Source organism: Pan paniscus, chromosome 4, assembly GCF_029289425.2.
Source record: "Pan paniscus chromosome 4, NHGRI_mPanPan1-v2.0_pri, whole genome shotgun sequence".
NCBI lineage: Eukaryota > Metazoa > Chordata > Mammalia > Primates > Hominidae > Pan > Pan paniscus.
The window spans coordinates 97,719,651-97,740,153 of record NC_073253.2 but is presented as its reverse complement, the minus strand read 5'-3'; the positions used below and the strand labels follow the sequence as shown (position 1 = coordinate 97,740,153).

General features: G+C 37.1%; 1 protein-coding gene across 6 annotated transcripts in view; it reads left to right on the top strand.

Annotated features, from left to right (window-relative positions):
- SLCO6A1 (solute carrier organic anion transporter family member 6A1) overlaps positions 1–20,503 on the top strand; it is a 128,195-nt gene that overhangs the window by 34,631 nt on the left and 73,061 nt on the right. For all 6 annotated transcript variants that reach the window (XM_055112505.1, XM_003828317.5, XM_055112508.2 and 3 more), the window contains 2 exons: positions 4,632–4,753; positions 5,918–6,027. In XM_055112505.1, coding sequence (XP_054968480.1) covers positions 4,632–4,753; positions 5,918–6,027 — 232 coding nt within the window. The remainder of the gene's footprint in view (positions 1–4,631; positions 4,754–5,917; positions 6,028–20,503) is intronic.

The window sequence follows — 20,503 nt, the reverse complement described above, 5'->3', positions numbered from 1 at the left end:
ATTTCCTGTCTTATTTTTATATTGGTTCATTATTTCTTATAGATTTATAAAAATTCTTCACTTATTATGGATATTAATTGTTTGCTAGACCTATGACAAATAATTTCTCCCAATCTGTCCTTAAACTTTGTATATGGTATATTATAGAAACTTTAAAAGTTTTTTATCATCAAATATGTCAATATTTTTCTTTCCGTAAACTTTGAATGTTCTTTCTTGCGTAAGAAGTTCTGTTTTTTTATTTCGATAGTTTTTGGGGAACAGATGTTTTTTTTTTTTGTTACCTGAATAAGTTCTTTAGTGGTTATTTCTGAGATTTTGGTGCACCCACCACCTGAGAAGTGTACACTGTACGCAATGTGTAGTCTTTTATCCCTCACCCCCCATCCTACCCTTCCCCGCAAGTCCCCAAAGTCCACTACATTTCTTCTTATGCCTTTACATGCTCATAGCTTAGCTCCCACTAATGAGTGAGAACATGCACAGTTCCATCCAGGTTGCTGCAAATGCCATTATTTTCTTCCTGTTTTGTTTTGTTTTTTTTTTCTTTTTTGAGACGGAGTTTCACTCTTGTCGCCCAGGCTGGAGTGCAATGGCGCGATCTCGACTCACTGCAACCTCCACCTCCCGGGTTTAAGCAATTCTCCTGCCTCAGCCTCCCCAGTAGCTGGGATTACAGGCATGTGCCATCACGCCCGGCTAATTTTGTATTTTCAGTAGAGATGGGGTTTCTCCACTTTGGTCAGGCTGGTCTTGAACTCCCGAGCTCAGGTGATCCCCCCGCCTCGGCCTCCCAAAGTGCTGGGATTACAGGCATGAGCCACCGTGCCCGGCCTATTTTGTTCCTTTTTATGGTGGAGTAGTATTCCATGGTGTATATATACCACATTTTCTTTATCCACTCATTTGTTGATGGGCATTTAGGCTGGTTCCATATTTTTGCAATTGCAAGTTGTGCTGCTATAAACATGTATGTGCAAGTGTCTTTTTCATATGACGTATTTTGTTCTGGGTAGATACCCAGTAGTGAGATTGTTTGATCAAATGGTAGCTCTACTTTTAGTTCTTTAAGAAATCTCCATACTGTTTTCCATAGTGATCGTACTAGTTTACATTTCCACCAGCAGTGTAAAAGTATTCCCTTCTCACCACATCCACACCAACATCTACTAATTTTTATTTTTTAATTATGGCCATTCTTGCAGGAGTAAGGTAGTATCTCATTGTGGTTTTAACTTGCATTTCCTTGATAATTAGTGATATTGAGCATTTTTTCATATGTTTGTTGGGCATTTGTATATCTTCTTTTGAGAGTTGTCTATTGATGTTCTTTGCCCACTTTTTGATGGGATTGTTTTTTTCTTACTGATTTGTTTGAATTCCTAGTTGATTCTGGATATTAGTCCTGTGTCATATGCATAGTTTGCAAATATTTTCTCCCACACTGTGGGTTGTCTGTTTTCTCTGCTGATTATTTCTTTTGCTGTGCAGAAGGTTTTCTGTTTAATTAGGTCTCATCTTTATTTTTGCTTTTGGGATTTGCTTTGGGATTCTTGTTCATTAACTCTTTGCCTAAGCCAACATCTAGAAGAGTTTCTATGATGTTATTTTCTAGAAGTTTTATGATGTCAGGTCTTAAATTTAAGTCTTTGATCCATCTTGAGTTGATTTTTGTATAAGGTAAGACAATAAGGTAAGACTTGAGTTGATTTTTGTATAAATGGACAATGAGGATCCAGTTTCTTTCTTCTACATGTTGCTTGCCAGTTATCCAAGCACCATTTGTTGAATAGGACGTCCTTTCCCCGATTAAAATTTTCGTTTGCTTTGTCAAAGTTCAGTTGGTTGCAAGTATTTGGCTTTATTTATGGGTTATCTATTCTGTCCCATTGGTCTGTGTGCCTATTTTTATACCAGTAGCATGCTGCTTTGCTGACTATAGCCTTGTAGTACATTTTGAAGTCAGGTAGTGTGATGCCTCTAGATTTGTTATTTTTACTTAGTCTTGCTTTGGCTATGCAGGCTCTTTTTCAGTTCCATGTGAATTTTAGGATTGTTTTTTCTAGTTCTCTGAAGAATGATCTTGGTACTTTGATGGAAATTGCATTGAATCAATAGATTGCTTTTGGCAGTATGGTCATTTTCACAATATTGATTCTATCCATCCATGAGCATGGAATGTGCTTCCATTCATTTGTGTCACCTATGATTTCTTTCAGCAGTGCTTTGTAGTTTTCCTGGTAGAGGTCTTTCACCTCCTTGGTTAGGTATGTTCCTAAGTATTTTTATTTTATTTTATTTTATTGCAGCTGTTGTAAAAGAGATTGAGTTCTTGATTTGTTTACCAGGTTGGATATTGTCGGTGTATAGCAGTGCTACTGATTTGTGTACATTGATACATTATCCTGAAACTTTACTGAATTCATTCATCAGTTCTTGGAGATTTTTGGATGGGTCTTTATGGTTTTCTAGCTATATAATCATATCATTGGTGAACAGTAACAGTTTGACTTCCTCTTTACTGATTTGGATGCCCTTTATTTCTTTCTCTTGTTTAATTGCTCTGGCTAGGACAAGAAGTTCTTATGCTCTATAAACTTGTTAAAATATTTGACTATATTTTCTCCAGTACTTTTGTAAATGTGTTTGTATGTTTATATTTAACATTCAATTTCAGTTTATTTTTGCATATAAGAGGCATGGGCCAAGCTTCTCTTTTTCCTTCAACAGGATATCTAATTGCACTGATGACATTTATGTATCATTATGTGTTTTTTATTGATATTAAATACCATCTTCATCATAAACTAAAGTTACCTGTATCCATAGATTTCCTTCTTGTCTCATTTAATCTATTCCCTGATAAACATTTCTATTCCCATGCCAATATTACAATATTTTAGTTACTAAAGCTTTATTGTATAGTTTTCTATTTGGTAAGAGAAGTACCCATTTATTATTGTTTTTCATCCAACATTGGGGCTATGTTTGCAAAATGACTCTTCAATCTAAATTTTATAATCTCAGGTTTTAATCAAAGCATTTTGATTTGAATTACTTGAATTTGTGGGCCACATTAGGACTGTTATCTTTTCATACATATGGTATGTTACACTATTTTCTCTGTTTTTCTTTTATACCCTTCAATAAAGATTTATAATTTCCTTTATTGAACATATTCCATTAAGCCTATTCCTAGGCATTTCATACATTTGTTAGTATTGTGAATGGAAGCTCTATATTTTATATATAACCATTATATTGTTTTTCCCAATTGATAGTTTTTTTAGTTGATTTCCCTACCTCTTCCGGGTACACAATTATACACACATATGTAATAATCACATGTAATATAATGTATATAGTTAGAATACATAGCTGGGTTCAAAAGTGAAAAAAACTCCTGACTATTATAATCAATGAGGAAACATGCAGCCCTAGTGACAATCTGGAATTGAAACTCCCTGAGTGTAGCATATGCAGATATATATATATATATATATATATATGAGACAAGTGGGTAATGACAAAGACTGCAACCCTAGGAAAATTGGAATTTCTATTCCTTAATAATGCTAGCAGTAGACAAAGAGCTGTCCCATCAGTGAATAAGACAGTGTACATTCTCTACATTCCTATGAGAAACAAGGTCTGTAAGAAGTTGTTCACCAGATCTTGGTTGGCAACAGAAACACCCATGAAAGACCAGCACTTCCAAAACTATGGTTTCTGTGGATGTGAGCATTTTCCCACAATGACTGTTTGGAGGGGGTCTTAAATGTGTGTGAAGTAGAAGACAATGGCGTCTATGTATTAATCAACTTCCCCTAATCTCCTCCTTAAATGATAGAATAGCTTCACAACTATGAAAATTCTCCACAAATCCCTGGCTTCAGCATTAATTGAAGACAAAGTATGCTTAAACTGCAAAATAATTATGAGTAAAATGAGAATAATAACAAATCCCAGCATAGAACCCTCGACTTTCCAGTATCACCTTCCCCACTGCAAGGCTTTATGGTGAACAAAGGCAGATGAAGAAAAATTGCAGAGAAGACAGAAGACAGCAAAGGGTCCTAAGGGTGATTTGGAATAATAACTAGAAGGATACATTCACACTAAATCTGAAAGTTCAGAGAAGGGACTAGAAGAAAGGGATTTCAAAATATTTGTAATTGAAAGGATTAAATGCCATAAAAAGCTTCAGTTGTGCAACATAAGGGGCCAAGCTTGTCATAAAGGTCTCAGTGCTTGATTTTTAAGAATGATTTTAAAGGAAAGGTAAGATTTAAAAAGGTAGTGTTCCAAATACATAGCTTCTGGTGGATAAAAATAAGTTAAATAGGAAGAAACAAGTACTTTTTGCTACCTGAGTGGTGCCAAGAAAAAGAAGGAAAAGGGAAAATATTAGAATCCTGTAAGACAAAACAAGCACATAATTGGGGACTCACAATTACTCCCACTCAACAAAACAAACAATAGTAACAAATTAACAAAAAAAGTTCCATTTCTGTCTCACTCTCCAACCCTCCCTCTCTCACTCTCACTTTCTCCACTCTGTTTGATTATGGTTTTGTTGTAATCAAATACCTAAAGTTGCTTTTTTTTTTTCCCACTTTTCTCTATTAAAGCACTACAGTCAATAATGGTAGTCCAGAATGGCTATGGACTTGGTGGATTAATTTTCTTTTTGCCGCTGTCGTTGCATGGTGTACATTAATACCATTGTCATGCTTTCCAAACAATATGCCAGGTGACTATAAAATGTAATTTATTAAATTGGAGGATAAGAGTTTCTTTCACCATGGTTCTTATTCTCATAGAATGACTATATTACATTTTTAATAAAATGAGTATGCCTCTCGCTGTAGTGGTTTGTCATAGAGATACAGTGTCAAGTGCTAGTGTTATTTAAGCAAATAAAGCAGCATTACAGCCAAATATTATTTGATTTATGTACCAGAATTTCTTCTTCTTTGTATTTAGTTTTGAGACAGGGCCTTGCTCTGTCACTCAGGCTGAGTGCAGTGGTATGATCACAGATCACTGCAGACTCAAACTTCTGGGCTCAAGTCATCCTCCTGCCTCACCTCCAGAGTAGAATTGGACTACAGGTGCATGCCACCATGTTCAGCAAGTTTTTAAAATTTTTCCTTTTTGTTCTAGAGATGGAGTCTTGCTATGTTGTGCAGGCTAGTCTTAAACTCCTGGCCTCAAACTATCCTTCCACCTTAGCTTCACAACGCGTTGAGATTACAGGTGTAGGCCACCACACCTGGACCAGAATTTCATTAGAATTAGTGCATATTTTTGTTTCTCATTATTTCCTTTTAAAGACGCTTTATATCTAGAGTTCATACAGTGTCTTGAAAACAAGCATATTTAAATCTACTTTCCTAGCATTTAATGTATTGACTACCTTAGAATTGTAAGATAAAATAATAACTGTTAAAATTTTCTTAGAAACACTGAAAAATACATGTAAATTCAAAGAAATCAAATAACTCTCCTGATTATAGTACATTTCATTGGCACAAAATAGTTTTAGTTATATCAAAGATTATTCCCTCATATTTTAGAGCAAATCAAGTGTGGCTAAGTTTTAAAATAAATTAAAATTTTATTTACTCAGTCATAGGAGCTACATTTCAAGTATTTAACAGCCACGTGTAGCTAGTGGCTACAGTATTGGACTGGGCAGATATGGAAAGTTTTCATTATCACAGAATGTTCTTCAGGACAACACTGTTTTAGAAGATTATGTCTTTTAATTAATGAGATTGAGTTTAGCTTGTTCAAAAATAACTCATTTGCCATTTCAGGATTAATTGAATTTATTAGGGTGTGTATGTAGGTTTTATGTATGGGTTTTAGTTATTTGAATATGTCATAAGTTTTTTTACTTGTTTATATATAGGTTCAACACGGATAAAAGCTAGGAAACGTAAACAGCTTCATTTTTTTGACAGCAGACTTAAAGATCTGAAACTTGGAACTAGTATCAAGGATTTATGTGCTGCTCTTTGGGTAAAGTAAAATATTTTACTTGAACAATCCAACTTAGTTGACCTGTTTAATTTTCTAATAATTAACTTATGAAAACACCCATAAAGGGTTCAACCTAAATCTGGGTGAGACTTTTTTTTTCTTTTTTATTATTATACTTTAAGTTTTAGGGTACATGTGCACAACGTGCAGGTTAGTTACATATGTATACATGTGCCATGTTGGTGTGCTGAACCCAGTAACTCATTATTTAACATTAGGTATATCTCCAAATGCTATCCCTCCCCGCTCCATCCACCCCACAACAGGCCCCAGTGTGTGATGTTCCCCTTCCTGTGTCCATGTGTTCTTATTGTTCAATTCCCACCTATGAGTGAGAATGTGCAGTGTTTGGTTTTTTGTTCTTGCAATAGTTTGCTGAGAATGATGGTTTCCAGCTTCATCCATGTCCCTACAAAGGACATTAACTCATCATTTTTTATGGCTGCATAGTATTCCATGGTGTATATATGCCACATTTTCTTAATCCAGTCTATGATTGTTGGACATTTTGGTTGGTTCCAAGTCTTTGCTATTGTGAATAGTGCCACAATAAACATACATGTGCATGTGTCTTTATAGCAGCATGATTTATAATCCTTTGGGTACATACCCAGTAATGGGATTGCTGGGTCAAATGGTATTTCTAGTTCTAGATCTCTGAGGAATCGCCACATTGACTTCCACAATGGTTGAACTAGTTTACAGTCCCACCAGCAGTGTAAAAGTGTTCCTATTTCTCCACCTCCTCTCCAGTACCTGTTGTTTCCTGACTTTTTAATGATCGCCATTCTAACTGGTGTGTGATGGTATCTCATTGTGGTTTTGATTTGCATTTCTCTGATGGCCAGTGATGATGAGCATTTTTTCATGTGTCTTTTGGCTGCATAAATGTCTTTTTTTGAGAAGTGTCTGTTCATATCCTTTGCCCACTTTTTGATGGGGTTGTTTGTTTTTTTCTTATAAATTTGTTTGAGTTCATTGTAGATTCTGGATATTAGCCCTTTGTCAGATGAGTAGATTACAAAAATATTCTTCCATTCTGTAGGTTGCCTGTTCACTCTGATGGTAGTTTCTTTTGCTGTGCAGAAGCTCTTTAGTTTCATTAGATCTCATTTGTCAATTTTGGCTTTTGTTGCCATTGCTTTTCGTGCTTTAGACATGAAGTCCTTGCCCCTGCCTATGTTCTGAATGGTATTGCCTAGGTTTTCTTCTAGGGTTTTTATGGTTTCAGGTCTAACATTTAAGTCTTTAATCCATCTTGAATTAATTTTTGTATAAGGTGTAAGGAAGGGATCCAGTTTCAGCTTTCTACACATGGCTAGCCAGTTTTCCCAGCACCATTTATTAAATAGGGAATCCTTTCCCCATTTCTTGTTTTTGTCAGGTTTGTCAAAGATCAGATGGTTGTAGATATGCGGCATTATTTCTGAGGGCTCTGGTCTGTTCCATTGGTCTATATCTCTGTTTTGGTACCAGTACCATGCTGTTTTGGTACTGTAGCCTTGTAGCATATTTTGAAGACAGGTAGCATGATGCCTCCAGCTTTGTTCTTTTGGCTTAGGATTGTCTTGGCAATGAGGGCTCTTTTTTGGTTCCATATGAACTTTAAAGCAGTTTTTTCCAATTCTGTGAAGAAAGTCATTGGTAGCTTGATGGGAATGGCATTGAATCTATCAATTACCTTGGGCAGTATGGCCATTTTCACAATATTGATTCTTCCTACCCATGAGCATGGAATGTTCTTCCATTTGTTTGTATCCTCTTTTATTTCCTTGAGCAGTGGTTTGTAGTTCTCCTTGAAAAGGTTCTTCACAACCCTCATAAGTTGGATTCCTAGGTATTTTATTCTCTTTGAAGCAATTGTGAATGGGAGTTCATTCATGGTTTGGCTGTTTGGCTGTTACTGGTGTATAAGATTGCTTGTGATTTTTGCACATTGATTTTGTATCCTGAGATTTTGCTGAAGTTGCTTATCAGCTTAAGGAGATTTTGGGCTGAGACAATGGGGTTTTCTAGATATACCATCATGTCATCTGCAAACAGGGACAATTTGACTTCCTCTTTTCCTGATTGAATACCCTTTATTTCATTCTCCTACCTGATTGCCCTGGCCAGAACTTCCAACACTATGTTGAATAGGAGTGGTGAGAGAGGGCATCCCTGTCTTGTGCCAGTTTTCAAAGGGAATGCTTCCAGTTTTTGCCCATTCAGTATGATATTGGCTGTGGTTTTGTTATAGATAGGTCTTATTATTTTGAGGTATATCCCATCAATACCTAATTTATTGAGAGTTTTTAGCATGAAGGGTTGTTGAATTCTGTCAATGGCCTTTTCTGCATATATTGAGATAATCATATGGTTTTTGTCGTTGGTTCTGTTTATATGCTGGATTATGTTTATTGATTTGCATATGTTGTACCAGCCTTGCATCCCAGGGATGAAGCCCACTTGATCATGGTGGATAAGCTTTTTGATGTGCTAATGGATTCAGTTCGCCAGTATTTTATTGAGGATTTTTGTATCAAGACTTTTGAAGTCTTTTAACTAACTTGTTCACTCTACAGATAATAAAAAATAGGGCTGGCTTAGCCAATAACTTGACTAGTGTCAGATATTGGCACCAGGTATTTTCCTTCTGTTTCTTTTAGTTTTATATTATTTCGTGTTAATTTTTTCTCTGCAGAAGTAAATAAGGCATTTAATGGGATGACATGCATGTATCAACATTATCTTTTTTATTATGTTTAAGTAACTCAGAAGAGAACTCTAGAAGTTGAAAAATAGTCCCACAAACATCATGTTTTGTGGAAAATATCTCAATATTAAATGAAGAAAATCTTTGTTTTTCTAAGTGAAACAAGGTCTACAATATAGACATTGTAGAGTTAAAAAACACCAACTTTTAAATAATGATTTGACTTTCCATTTGTTTTCTCTTCTGCTATTCATAACTTCATCCTTTCTGTTGTTTGCAAAATTGTATTTCTCATATACAGATTTTATCACGCCATTTCTCAGATTACTTGATAGATGAATTTCATACCCTTTAATAGGACTTTGAAGATCTTTCACAGTAGCATCAACTGAATTTTCCTATCCCATTTTCTTAGAATTTTATCCCTTTCTCCTCCACATTCCAGCCACTTGGTCTTTCCTGGACACATTAGGTAATTTTATAGTCCTGTATTTTGATAGATGCTAATCTATCTATTTAAAATGTCGTTCTCTCTCTTCTCTATTATAAAAAAACTCTTTGTCAAATTTCACCTTATATTCCCAGGCAAAATGAGTTTCTCCCTCCTTAATGTTTTCATAGATCTTTGTTATAACATAATTTATATATATATATATATATATATATATATAGTTATACTGGTTTAATCCTAAAACAAATGTATATGTTGTATAAAATCAGAAATATGTTTACTTGTTTCTATTCTGTGTTTATCTTTTAATCAAATCATAAACCATCCCTCCTAATTAGTTACATTTAATTCAGATTTGTATTTAGTTTTAATTTTTATCAAAATATTACATGTACATATATTTTAACAACACAGAAGCCAATTAGTTATAATCTCTTTCATATTGCTAAAAATTAAGACACAATTATTAAAAACACTTGAGAAAATTTAAACATGAGTGTTTTAAGGTTTTTTTTTTTTGTTTTAAGTCTACTGCCAGAAAAGAAAAAAAAAAGCAAGCCAATTCCAATTCTTCTTACTTGGAAATGGAGGATTTTATTATTATTGTTAGACAGGATATAAAACAATATAATGCCTGGTAACAATCTTAGACTTCTGACTAACATCTATCTGAGTAGATAACTAGATGATATCTGATTTCTTTTTGAAGTTTATCAGAAGGTGGCACTTTTAGAATTGCAGAGAGAGAAACGTGGAAAATCCTGACCTCCAAAATGTGGTGGTAAAACTGGCAGAATTGTCAACAACTATTTTGAAACTCTGGAAATTAAGCAAAGGCATACAATAAATTGAAAGCATTTATTCAAGAATTATTGAACATTGGTTAGAAGAGTAGGGTCTGTGGCATTTAAATTTGGGACTGCATCCATTGTCTTTTCTTTCCTCCCTACCCTCCATGTCTTGGTAACAGTGAAGGCTAACAGTCTTCCTGCCACTTGAGGTGGTTGATCTAGTTTTGAGCTCCATGGAAAAGTCCTGGGACATTGTAGTCAGCAATTACAATATTGGTGGCCAGTCTTTGGAAAAGGCCAGCATCGTAGCTACCAGAGGCAGCAATACTTGTTAGGGGTAACAGTAAACCAGCCAAAAATGTAAAAGATATATCTGGCCAATGATATTAGGCTTTGAAAGCTTTAATATATTCATGGGGATCTGAAAGGGTTCACACACTCAGGAGAGGTCAGAGATGGCCCCAGTTATCTACTGGTTCCTGGCTGAGCACAAGTCCTTACATAAACAGAAAGTGAAAGTCAAAGCAGCTTGTAAACTGCCTGAAACTTGAATACGTGATCCAATCCATGTACAGATCCCCTCAGCAAAAAGTGGAAGCCCTACTGACTCAAGATATTTAAGTAAAACCCCTGCCCAATTATTGGGTGGCCATCAAGGTATGCTGACCCAGGGTGACTCCTGGGAAGCCAGGCTTAAAAATGAGGAAAATAATTAAAAATAGAACATAGGCTTCAGTGGCTGCATACTCCTAGGAAGATAGAATTTATTTAATTAGTCCTGAAAAGTAATAAACAAGAGACAGAAAACAGCAATAACGCAACTCCTGAGGGTGGGGAAGTCAGAATCCAGAAAAGCTACAACGTATTATTTAAAGTGTCCAATTTTCAACAAAACCTCATGAAAAATGCAAAGAAAAAAGAAAATGTGGCCCATATAAAGAAAAAGTCAGTACAAACTGTCTCTGAGGTGGCTCAGGTGTTGGATGTAGTAAACAAAGACTTCATGTAAACTATTATAAGAATGTTCAAAAGAATTTTTAAAATGTTTGCTTTTTTCCTTTCTTTTTTTTTTTTTTTTTTTTTTGAGGCAGGGTCTCACTCTGTCACCCAGGCTGAAACACAGCAGCATGATCATGGCTCACTGCAGCCTCAGTCTCCCTCAGCCCCCCTGAGTAGCTGGGACTGTAGGTGCACATCACCATACCCAGCTAATTTTTAAATTTTATGCAGAGAAATCTCACTATGTTGCCCAGGCTGGTCTTGAACTGGGCTTATGTGAGATATCTCTGATTTTAGATTAGGGGAAGAATTGCACAAAAAATTAGGGGAATACATAACCAAAGTTTCCTTTTATCTTGATAAAAGAGTGGAAAACTGACTGGAAAATAATAAAACTAAAAAAGAGTATTTGGAGGAACTTAACTTTCTAAAGGCCAATTGTCTTTCTCTATTAATTCTATAGTTCTATCCCTCATGGTTCATGCCATTTGGTTTGGATCATTTTCTTGAAATCCAATGGCTGTTTAGAAACTCTTGACACAAGGACAACTAGAAAATCATTCCAACAAAGAAATCGTATGTCACCATCATTATAAGACTTATTGATTGGGAGCTGGTTTAAATATACTTCTCCTGAGTGTCTAGGCATAGGTTTTAAAAAATAGTCTTTTCTTGTAATGAATTTTTATTAAAGTGAGACAAAAAACTGGCTATTTTTCGAATGGATTATCTACTCTTACCATGTTTCTTGCAGGTCATTATGTTTTTTAAAACATTTTTCCAAAAAGGAAAGGAAAGAGTTTATGAAAATGTCAGTAATTTTAATAGTTTTAAAGTAGACAAGATAGATGCAAGTAAAATAAAGTATAAAAGCTGAAACAAATATAAAATATTTAACATTTTTATGGAGTTATAATATCCACGAGGTTAAAAGTTATAAACGTAAAAGTAGTTGGAATTAGACTTTTAGAACAGAAGGTAGAACAGAGGATAAGAAAAAAAGCTACCTCTCTATAGCTGTAAGAATAAAATGGATTACAAATATTTTAAAAAAGAAAAAAAACATAAAGTTTGGAGGTTAGGAAAGATCACAGAAAAGCAAAAAGCAAAAAAATAAATCCTGGATGGAATTTGGTAAGGAATAATATTTTATAGAGGAAAAGCTCCTTCTAAATGTGTGGAACAGAGAGCTCAACCCTCTTATCCTTTTTCTTCATCTCACGTGTAAGTTTCCTGCCTTATTACAGGGACTATATATTTGCATAATAGGACTCAGATGAATAAGGAAGTGTCAATGAATATTATGATATTAAACATCTTGTGAACTGTAAAAGACAAAATGAATGTGAGCTATTATTGCTATGTGACTGTTAATTGTTGACAAAATAAATCAAAGGAAGCTGCTGTCCAAATTATTTAGTCATCTTCCTATTGGTAGTTAAAACAATGAATTTCCTTTGAAAGCAAGTAAATAGCTATCATAGAAGAATCAATATAAATCCTATTTAAATAACATAATTTTCAAAACTATATTAGAGAGTGCCAAGATGTCTGACTAGAAGCAGCTAGTGTGTGCTGCTGTCATGGAGAGGAGACAGAGTGGCAAGTAAACACTAGCTTATCAACTGGCCTGTCCAGGAGGACACATTGGGATTCATCAAGGAAGCAACATGACCCATGGAGAAGAGGGAAGACTGAGACAGGACAGTTGCCCACCTGGGATTGGTATAGAACCATGGTAGGCTCCCCACGGAGGGGAAACAGCAAGTGAGTGAGAGCTCCCAGGGTCCCACACTTCTGCCACAGATCTTTGCAACCCTGGGCACAGGAGATTCCCCCAACCCACTCCATCCAGGGCCTCCAGAATGACATGAAGAGCTGCATGGAGCCTGTGCAGAGCTGCTGTTCAGGTACATGCCAAATCCCAGGGCAATGGACTCCTGAACACCCCTATGCTAGCAGCTGTGTTTCTGCCAATAAAGGAGGCCAGGTTCTCTCACATGCCCCCAGGATAGGGGCCATATCCACAGTGCTGATAAGCAAGATGGACTGAGGGCCTAGCCTCCACTACACCTTGCCAGACAAAGTTCACTGGCATGGGATGCTAGCACAGCCAACCCACCCCTGCCTGAGCTCTCAGGCTGGTAGCAGCTCTGTATATCCCTGGGATGGGGCTCCCAGAGGTAACAGACAGGCCTGCTATTTATGCCACTCTACTGCCCTCAGGCTCGATAGGGAGCAATGAGCTTAAGGACTATTGCAGGCCTCCTGCACAGTGTAGCTTCCTTATACAAAAGCGACCAGATTGTTTTCCACATGGAATCCTGCCCCTGTGACTCCTCACTGGGCAGGGCCTCTCCACTTGGGCACCCAGCACAGTCACCCTGCCCCAACCTGAACCCTTCAGTTGATGATGGCTCTGCATTTCTCTGGGGAGGAAATTCCAGAGACAACTCACAGCCCCTCTTCCCTTGCTGCTGCAGTGGTACCACGGTTACTATCCTTAGGCTGGGAAAGAGATAAAGGGTCTGAGTGCTGTACTCACACCTCCAGCATGCCATGGCTGCCCTGTGAAGAAAAGACCAGTCTTTCTTGCCTGTGAGCCCCCTGCTCACTACTAGGCAGGGCACCTCGGCTTGGGCCTGCAACACAGGTACTTCACCCTGGGCTAATCATACCAATTGGTGTGCTTCTCTGGAGTGGAGCCCCAAGAGATTAGTGAAAGGCCCTCTGCTGTTGCCACTGCCAAGATCCTTGCCCCTGGTGCCTCCAAGCCAGGGAGGGAAGAAAAGGCATCAGCTTGCCCCAGGGCTATGATGCGCAGCCCGGAAATGCCAAGCTGAGATCTGCAGCCAGTGCTAGTGGGAAAGGAGCCCACACTCTCAGAGCACTGAGAGAGCATGGCTGCAAATACAAGGAAATACAGAGGTGCTGCATGGCTGAGCAAGAGCCCACCTACTGGCCATGATGCTTAAGTGCCATCTACTGGATTGCAGCCCAAACTTCAACACTGAAAATACTTGGCTAATATATCCCGCTATGAAACCAAGCACAGGAATTCTGTCACAAATAAAGATGCTGCACAAAGCCTTGGCCCTCTGAAAACATCCAGAAATGAAGTCAACTGACTCTAGTCAAATTACACCATGGTTAAAGGAACATAGCCCACACACATGAGTAAGAACCAGCACAAAAAGCCTGGCAACTCTAAAAGCCAGAAAGTCTTTTTACTTCCAAACAACCTCACTAGCTCCCCAGCAATGCTTATTCACCAGGATGAAATGGTTGAAATGACAGAATTCAGAATCTGCATGGAAATGAAGATTTTAGATATTCAGAAGAATGCTGAAACCCATCCCAAGGAATATAAGGAATCCAGTAAAATGATGAAAGTGATGAAAGCTTAAGTAGCCATTTTAAGAAAGAACCAAATCTAGGTGATACAGCTGAAAAACGCACTACAAGAATTTCATGACATAATTGGGAGTATTATCGGTTGAGGAAAGAATCTCAGAGCTTGAAGACCAGTGGTTTGAATTAACTCAGACAAAAATAAAAAATAATTTTACAAAATGGACAAAACCTCAAAGAAATATGAGATTATGTTAATAGACCAAATCTATAACTCACTGGCATCCCTGAAAGACAGGGAGAAAGAGCAAGCAACTTGGAAAACATATTGGAGGATATTGTCCACAAAAATTTCCCCAATCTCACTAGAGAGGTCAATACAAAAGTCAGGACGGTGGCTCACACCTGTAATCCCAGCACTTTGGGGGGCCGAGGCGGGCGGATCACGAGGTCAGGAGATCAGGACCATCCTGGGTAACACGGTGAAACCCCATTTCTACTAAAAATACAAAAAATTAGCTGGGTGTGGTGGCGGGTGCCTGTAGTCTCAGCTACTTGGGAGGCTTAGGCAGGAGAATGGCATGAACCTGGGAGGCAGAGCTTGCAGTGAGCCGAGATCATGCCACTGCACTCCAGCCTGGGCAACAGAGCGAGACTCTGTCTCAAAAAAAAAAAAAATCAGGAAATTCAAAGTACCCTTGTGAGATATTATACAAGATGACTATCCCCAAGAGACATAGTTATCAGATCTTCCAAGGTCAATGCAAAGTAAAAAACACTAAAGGCAGCTAGAGTGAAGGGAAAGGTCACCTACAAAGTCAACCCCATCAAGCTAACAGTAGACCTGTCAGCAGAAACTCTACAACCAGAAGAGATTGGGGGTCTATATTCTGGAATTTTAAAGAAAAGAAATTAGAACCAAGAATTTCATATCCAACCAAACTAAGCTTCATAATCCAAAGAGAAATAAAATACTTTTTAGACAAGCAAATGCTAAGGGAATTTGTTACCACCAAGCCTGCCTTATAAGAAGTTCCTAAGGGGATGCTAAACATGGAAATGAAACACCATTACTGACCACCACAAAAACACACTCAAGTACTATTGACACTATAAAGCAAATACACAATCAAGTCTACATAACAACCAGCTAACCACACAATGATAGGATCAAATCCACACATATGAATATTAACCTTGAACAGAAATGGGTTATAGCTGCCACTTAAAAGGCACAGACCGTCAAGTCGGATAATAAAGCAAGATCTAACTGTATGCTATCTTCAAGAGACCCATCTCGCATGCAAGGACACCCATAGGCTTAAAGTAAAAGGATGGAGAAATATCTATCAAGCAAGTGGAAAGCAATAAAGAGCAGGGATTGCTATTCTTATTTCAGACAAAACCAACTTTAAACCAACAATAATCAAAAAGGACAAAGGGGGGCATTATATAATGACAAAGGTTCAACTCAACAAGCAGAGCTAACTCCCCTAAATATATATGCAACCAACACTGGAATGCCCAGACTCATAAAACAAGTTCTTAGAGACTTATGAAGAGACTTAGATAACTACACAATAACAGTGGGAGACTTCAACACCCCACTGACAGTATTGGACAGATCACTGAGGCAGAATACTAACAGATATTTGGGACCTAAACTTGACACTTGACCAAATGTACCTAACAGTCATCTATGGAACACTCCATCTAACCAAAACAAAATATACATTCTTCTCATCTGCACATGGCACATCCTCTAAAATTGACCACGCAATCAGCCATAAAGCAATTCTTAACAAATTCAAATAAAATGAAATCATACCAACTGCACTCTCAAACAACAGTGCAATAAAAATAGAAATCGATATCAAGAAGATCTCTCAAAACCATACAATTACATGGAAATTAAACAGTCTGCTCCTGAGTGACTTTTGGGTAAACAATAAAATTAAGGCAGAAATCAAGAAATTCTTTGAAAGTAATGAAAACAAAGATACAACATACCAGAATCTCTGGAACACAGCTTAAGTATTGTTAAGAAGGAAGTTTATAGTGCTAAACACTCACATAAAAAAGTTACAAATGTCTCAAATTAACAATCTAACATCACACCTAGGGAAACTAAAAACAAGAGCAAACCAACTCCAAAGGTAGCAGAAGAAAAGAAGGAAACAAAATCGGAGCTGAACTGAACAAAACGAAGATGAGAAAAACCATAAAAAGATCAATGAAATGAAACGTTTGTTCTTAGAAAAAATAAATAAGATTGATAGACCACTAGGTAGACAAATAAAGAAGAAAAGGGACAAGATACAAATAAACATAATCAGAAATGACAAAGGGGAAATTACCACTAACCTCACAGTTATACAAAAAACCCTCAGAGACTATTACAAGCACCACTATGCACACAAACTAGAAAATCTGGAAGAAACGGATAAATTTCTGGAAGCATGCAACCTTCTAAGATTGAACCAGGAAGAAATTGAAACCCTGAACAGACAAGTATTGAGTTCCAAAATTGAATCAATTATAAGAAAAACGACCAACGAACCAGAAAAGACTCTGCATGAGACAGATTCACAGCCAAATTCTACTAGACACATAAAGAAGAGCTGATAACCAATCCTACTGAAACTATTCTAAAAAAATCAAGGGGGAGGTACTCCTCCTTAACACGTTCTATGAGGCCAACGTCATTCTGATACCAAAACCTGGCAGAGACACAAGTGAAATAAGAACGCTTCAGGCCAATATCCCTGATGAACATAAATGCAAACATTCTCAAAAAAATACTAGCAAACTGAATCCAGGTGCACGTCAAAAAACTAAACCACCACAATTGAGTAGGCTTTTATTTCTGGGATGCAAGGTTTGTTCAACATACACAAATCACTAAATGTGATTCACCACATAAACAGAACTAAAAACAAAAGCACATGATCATCTCGATAGATGCAGAAAATCCTTTTGATAAAATTCAATATCCTTTTTGGTTAAAAACTTTGAACAGGGCCGGGCGTGGCGGTTCACACCTGTAATCCCAGCACTCTGGGAGGCTGAGGTGGCAAATCACAAGGTCAGGAGTTTGAGACTGATCTGGCCAACATGGTGAAACTCTGTCTCTACCAAAATACAAAAAATTAGCAGGGCATAGTGGTGGGTGCCTGTAATCCCAGCCACTTGGGAGGCTGAGGCAGAAGAATCACTTGAACCCAGGAGGCAGAGGTTGCGGTGAGCCGAGATCGCTCCACTGCACTCCAGCCTGGGCGACAGAGTGAGTCTCCATTTCAAAAACAAAAAACAAAAAACAAAAAACCTTTCAATAAACTAGGCATCGAAGGTACATACCTCAAAATAAGAGTCATCTATTACAAACCCATAACCAACATCATACTGAATGGGGAAAACCTGGAAATATTCCCCTTTGAAAACTGGAACAAGACAAGGATGCCCTCTCTCACCACTCCTGGTCAACATAGTATTGGAAGTCCTGGCCAGAGCAAGAGAAAGAAAGCACATCCAAATAGGAAGAGAGGAAGTCAAACTTATTTTCTTTACAGACAATGTAATACTATACCTAGAAAGCCCCATAGTATCTTCCCAGTGGCTCCCAGATTTCATAAACAACTTCAGCAAAGTTTCAGGGTACAAAATCAATGTACAGAAATCAGTAGCATTTCTCTACACCAATAATGTCCAAGCTGAGAGCCAAATCAAGAATGCAATCCCATTCACGATAGCCACAAAAAGACTAAAATATAGGAATACAACTAACCAGGATGTTCAAAGATCCGTACAAGGAGAACTATAAAACACTGCTGAAAGAAATCAAGGCAACACAAACAAATGGAAAAATATTCCATACTCATGAATAGGAAGAATCAATATAGTTAAAATGGCCATTCTGCCCATTTTACAGCTATTTACAGATTTAATACTATCCTAATGAACTACCAATGACATTTTTCACAGACTTAGTAAAAACCACCATTCTAGAATTCATTTGGAACATCATCAACAACAAAAACCCTCAAAAGCCAAAGCAATCCTAAGCAAAAAGAGCAAAGCTGGAGGATGCCACTACCCAACTTCAAAATATACTACAAGACTCCTAAAACAGCATGGTACCGGTACATAAACAGACACAGAGACCAATGGAACAGAATAGAGAACACAGAAATAAAGGTGCACACCTACAGCCATCTGATCTTCAACAAAGCCACCAAAAACAAACAATAGGCAAATTACTCCCTATTCAATAAATGATGCTGGGATAACTGGCTAGCTATATGTGGAATTGAAACTGGACCCCTACCTTTCACCATATACAAAAATCAACTTAAGATGGATTAAATATTTAAATGTAAAATCTAAAGTATAAAAACCATAGAAGACAATCTAGGAAATACCATTCTGGATGCTGGCCCAGGCAAAGACACGATGGAGACTCTGAAAGCAATCTGACAAAAACAAAAATTGACAAGTGGGACTTAATTAAACTAAAGCGTTCTGCACAGCAAACGAAACTATCAACAGAGTACACAGACAACCTACAGAATAGGAGAAAATATTTGCAAACTATACATCTGACAAAGGTCTATAAAGAACTCAAACAAATCAGCAAGCAAAACAACCCCAAACAACCCCAAACAACCCCACTATAAAATGGGCAAAGGACATAAACAGACACTTTTTCAAGAGTGTCTTTTCAAAAGAAAACATACACGTGGCCAAAAAACATATGAAAAATGCTCAGTGTCACTCATTATTAGGGAAATTCAAATCAAAACCACAATAAGATATTATTGCACACCAGCAAAAATGGCTATTTTAAAAAGTGGAAAAATAACAGATGCTGGTGTGGTTGCAGAGAAAAGGAACTCTTAAACACCGCTGGAGGGAATATAAATCACTTCAGCCATTGTGGAAAGCAGTGTGGCAATTCCTCAAAGAAGTTAAAACAGAACTACCATTTGACCCAGCAATCCATTACTGGATATAAACCCAAAGGAATATAAATTGTTCTATCATAAAGACACATGCATGCATATGTTCATAACAGTACTATTCACAATAGCAAATACATGGAATCCACCTAGATGCTCATTAGTGGTGAAATGGATAAAGAAAATGTAGTATATATACACCATGGAATACTATGCTGCTATACAAAAATGAAATTTTAGTTTTCACTGGAACATGGAAGTAGCTGGAGGCCATTATTCTGATTATCTGGGTGACAAAATTTTCTGAAACCACACCCCCTTATGACATGCAATTTACCCATGTAACAAACCTAAAATGAAAGTTGAAAACAAAATGAAAGAAAACAAAATTATAGTTCTCACTTGTATTTAGGTCAGAACATTTTGTAGTAGTTTTAGTCTCTGAATCATCTTCTAGGTGTGACTCTAAATAAACTGTTTTTTCTGAAAATAAAAGAGGTGAAATGCCAGCAGAGCTAGCAAAAAAAATTTTAAATTTGCAATTAGCAGCATTTTCTAGAGGAGATATTTTATTCTGATGGACAGATTGATGAGCCATTACTTATTTTCTATGGCTAATTATGGCTATTTAGCATAAAGAATCAAGAACAGATCAAATAAGAAGTTAAATCACAAAGTAAAACAGAGTGATTTATTGGTCTCCTCTTTAACTTATGTTTTCATCCTTTTTGTCTCTAGGGAAAGGTCTTTTACTGGCAGAATCAGTGTCTTCTGCCATGCAAACTTGATTAGGGTAGGGAGTAAATCAATGCTTGAAAGATAAAATTCTAGAAATTAGTTGGAACACTATATGTCCCACCTTCAATAAGCCCTGGTTGAGATTTTACAAACCCTTTCCTCCTTGCAACATTCCTCTGCCTTTATTTCCTCCTCATCATTTGTTTCTGACTTCTATTAGAGGACTATCCTTAGCTTAAAACTACTTTTCTGCAGCCTTTATACCTTATACTTTATATATTTGCAGATCCTACTCTTATTTCAGACTCTTACTAAGTAAGCACATGTAGGAGTACCTAGCCTAACTGGAAAGCAATCCTAGACCAAAATGAACCCCTTCTTGTGTGGAAAAAACCTTGGTTGTAGATAAATTCTGTGATTAACAAGGGCTACCTAATAGCCACAGTACTGCGAGATAGGGATGGTTGAATAGCAC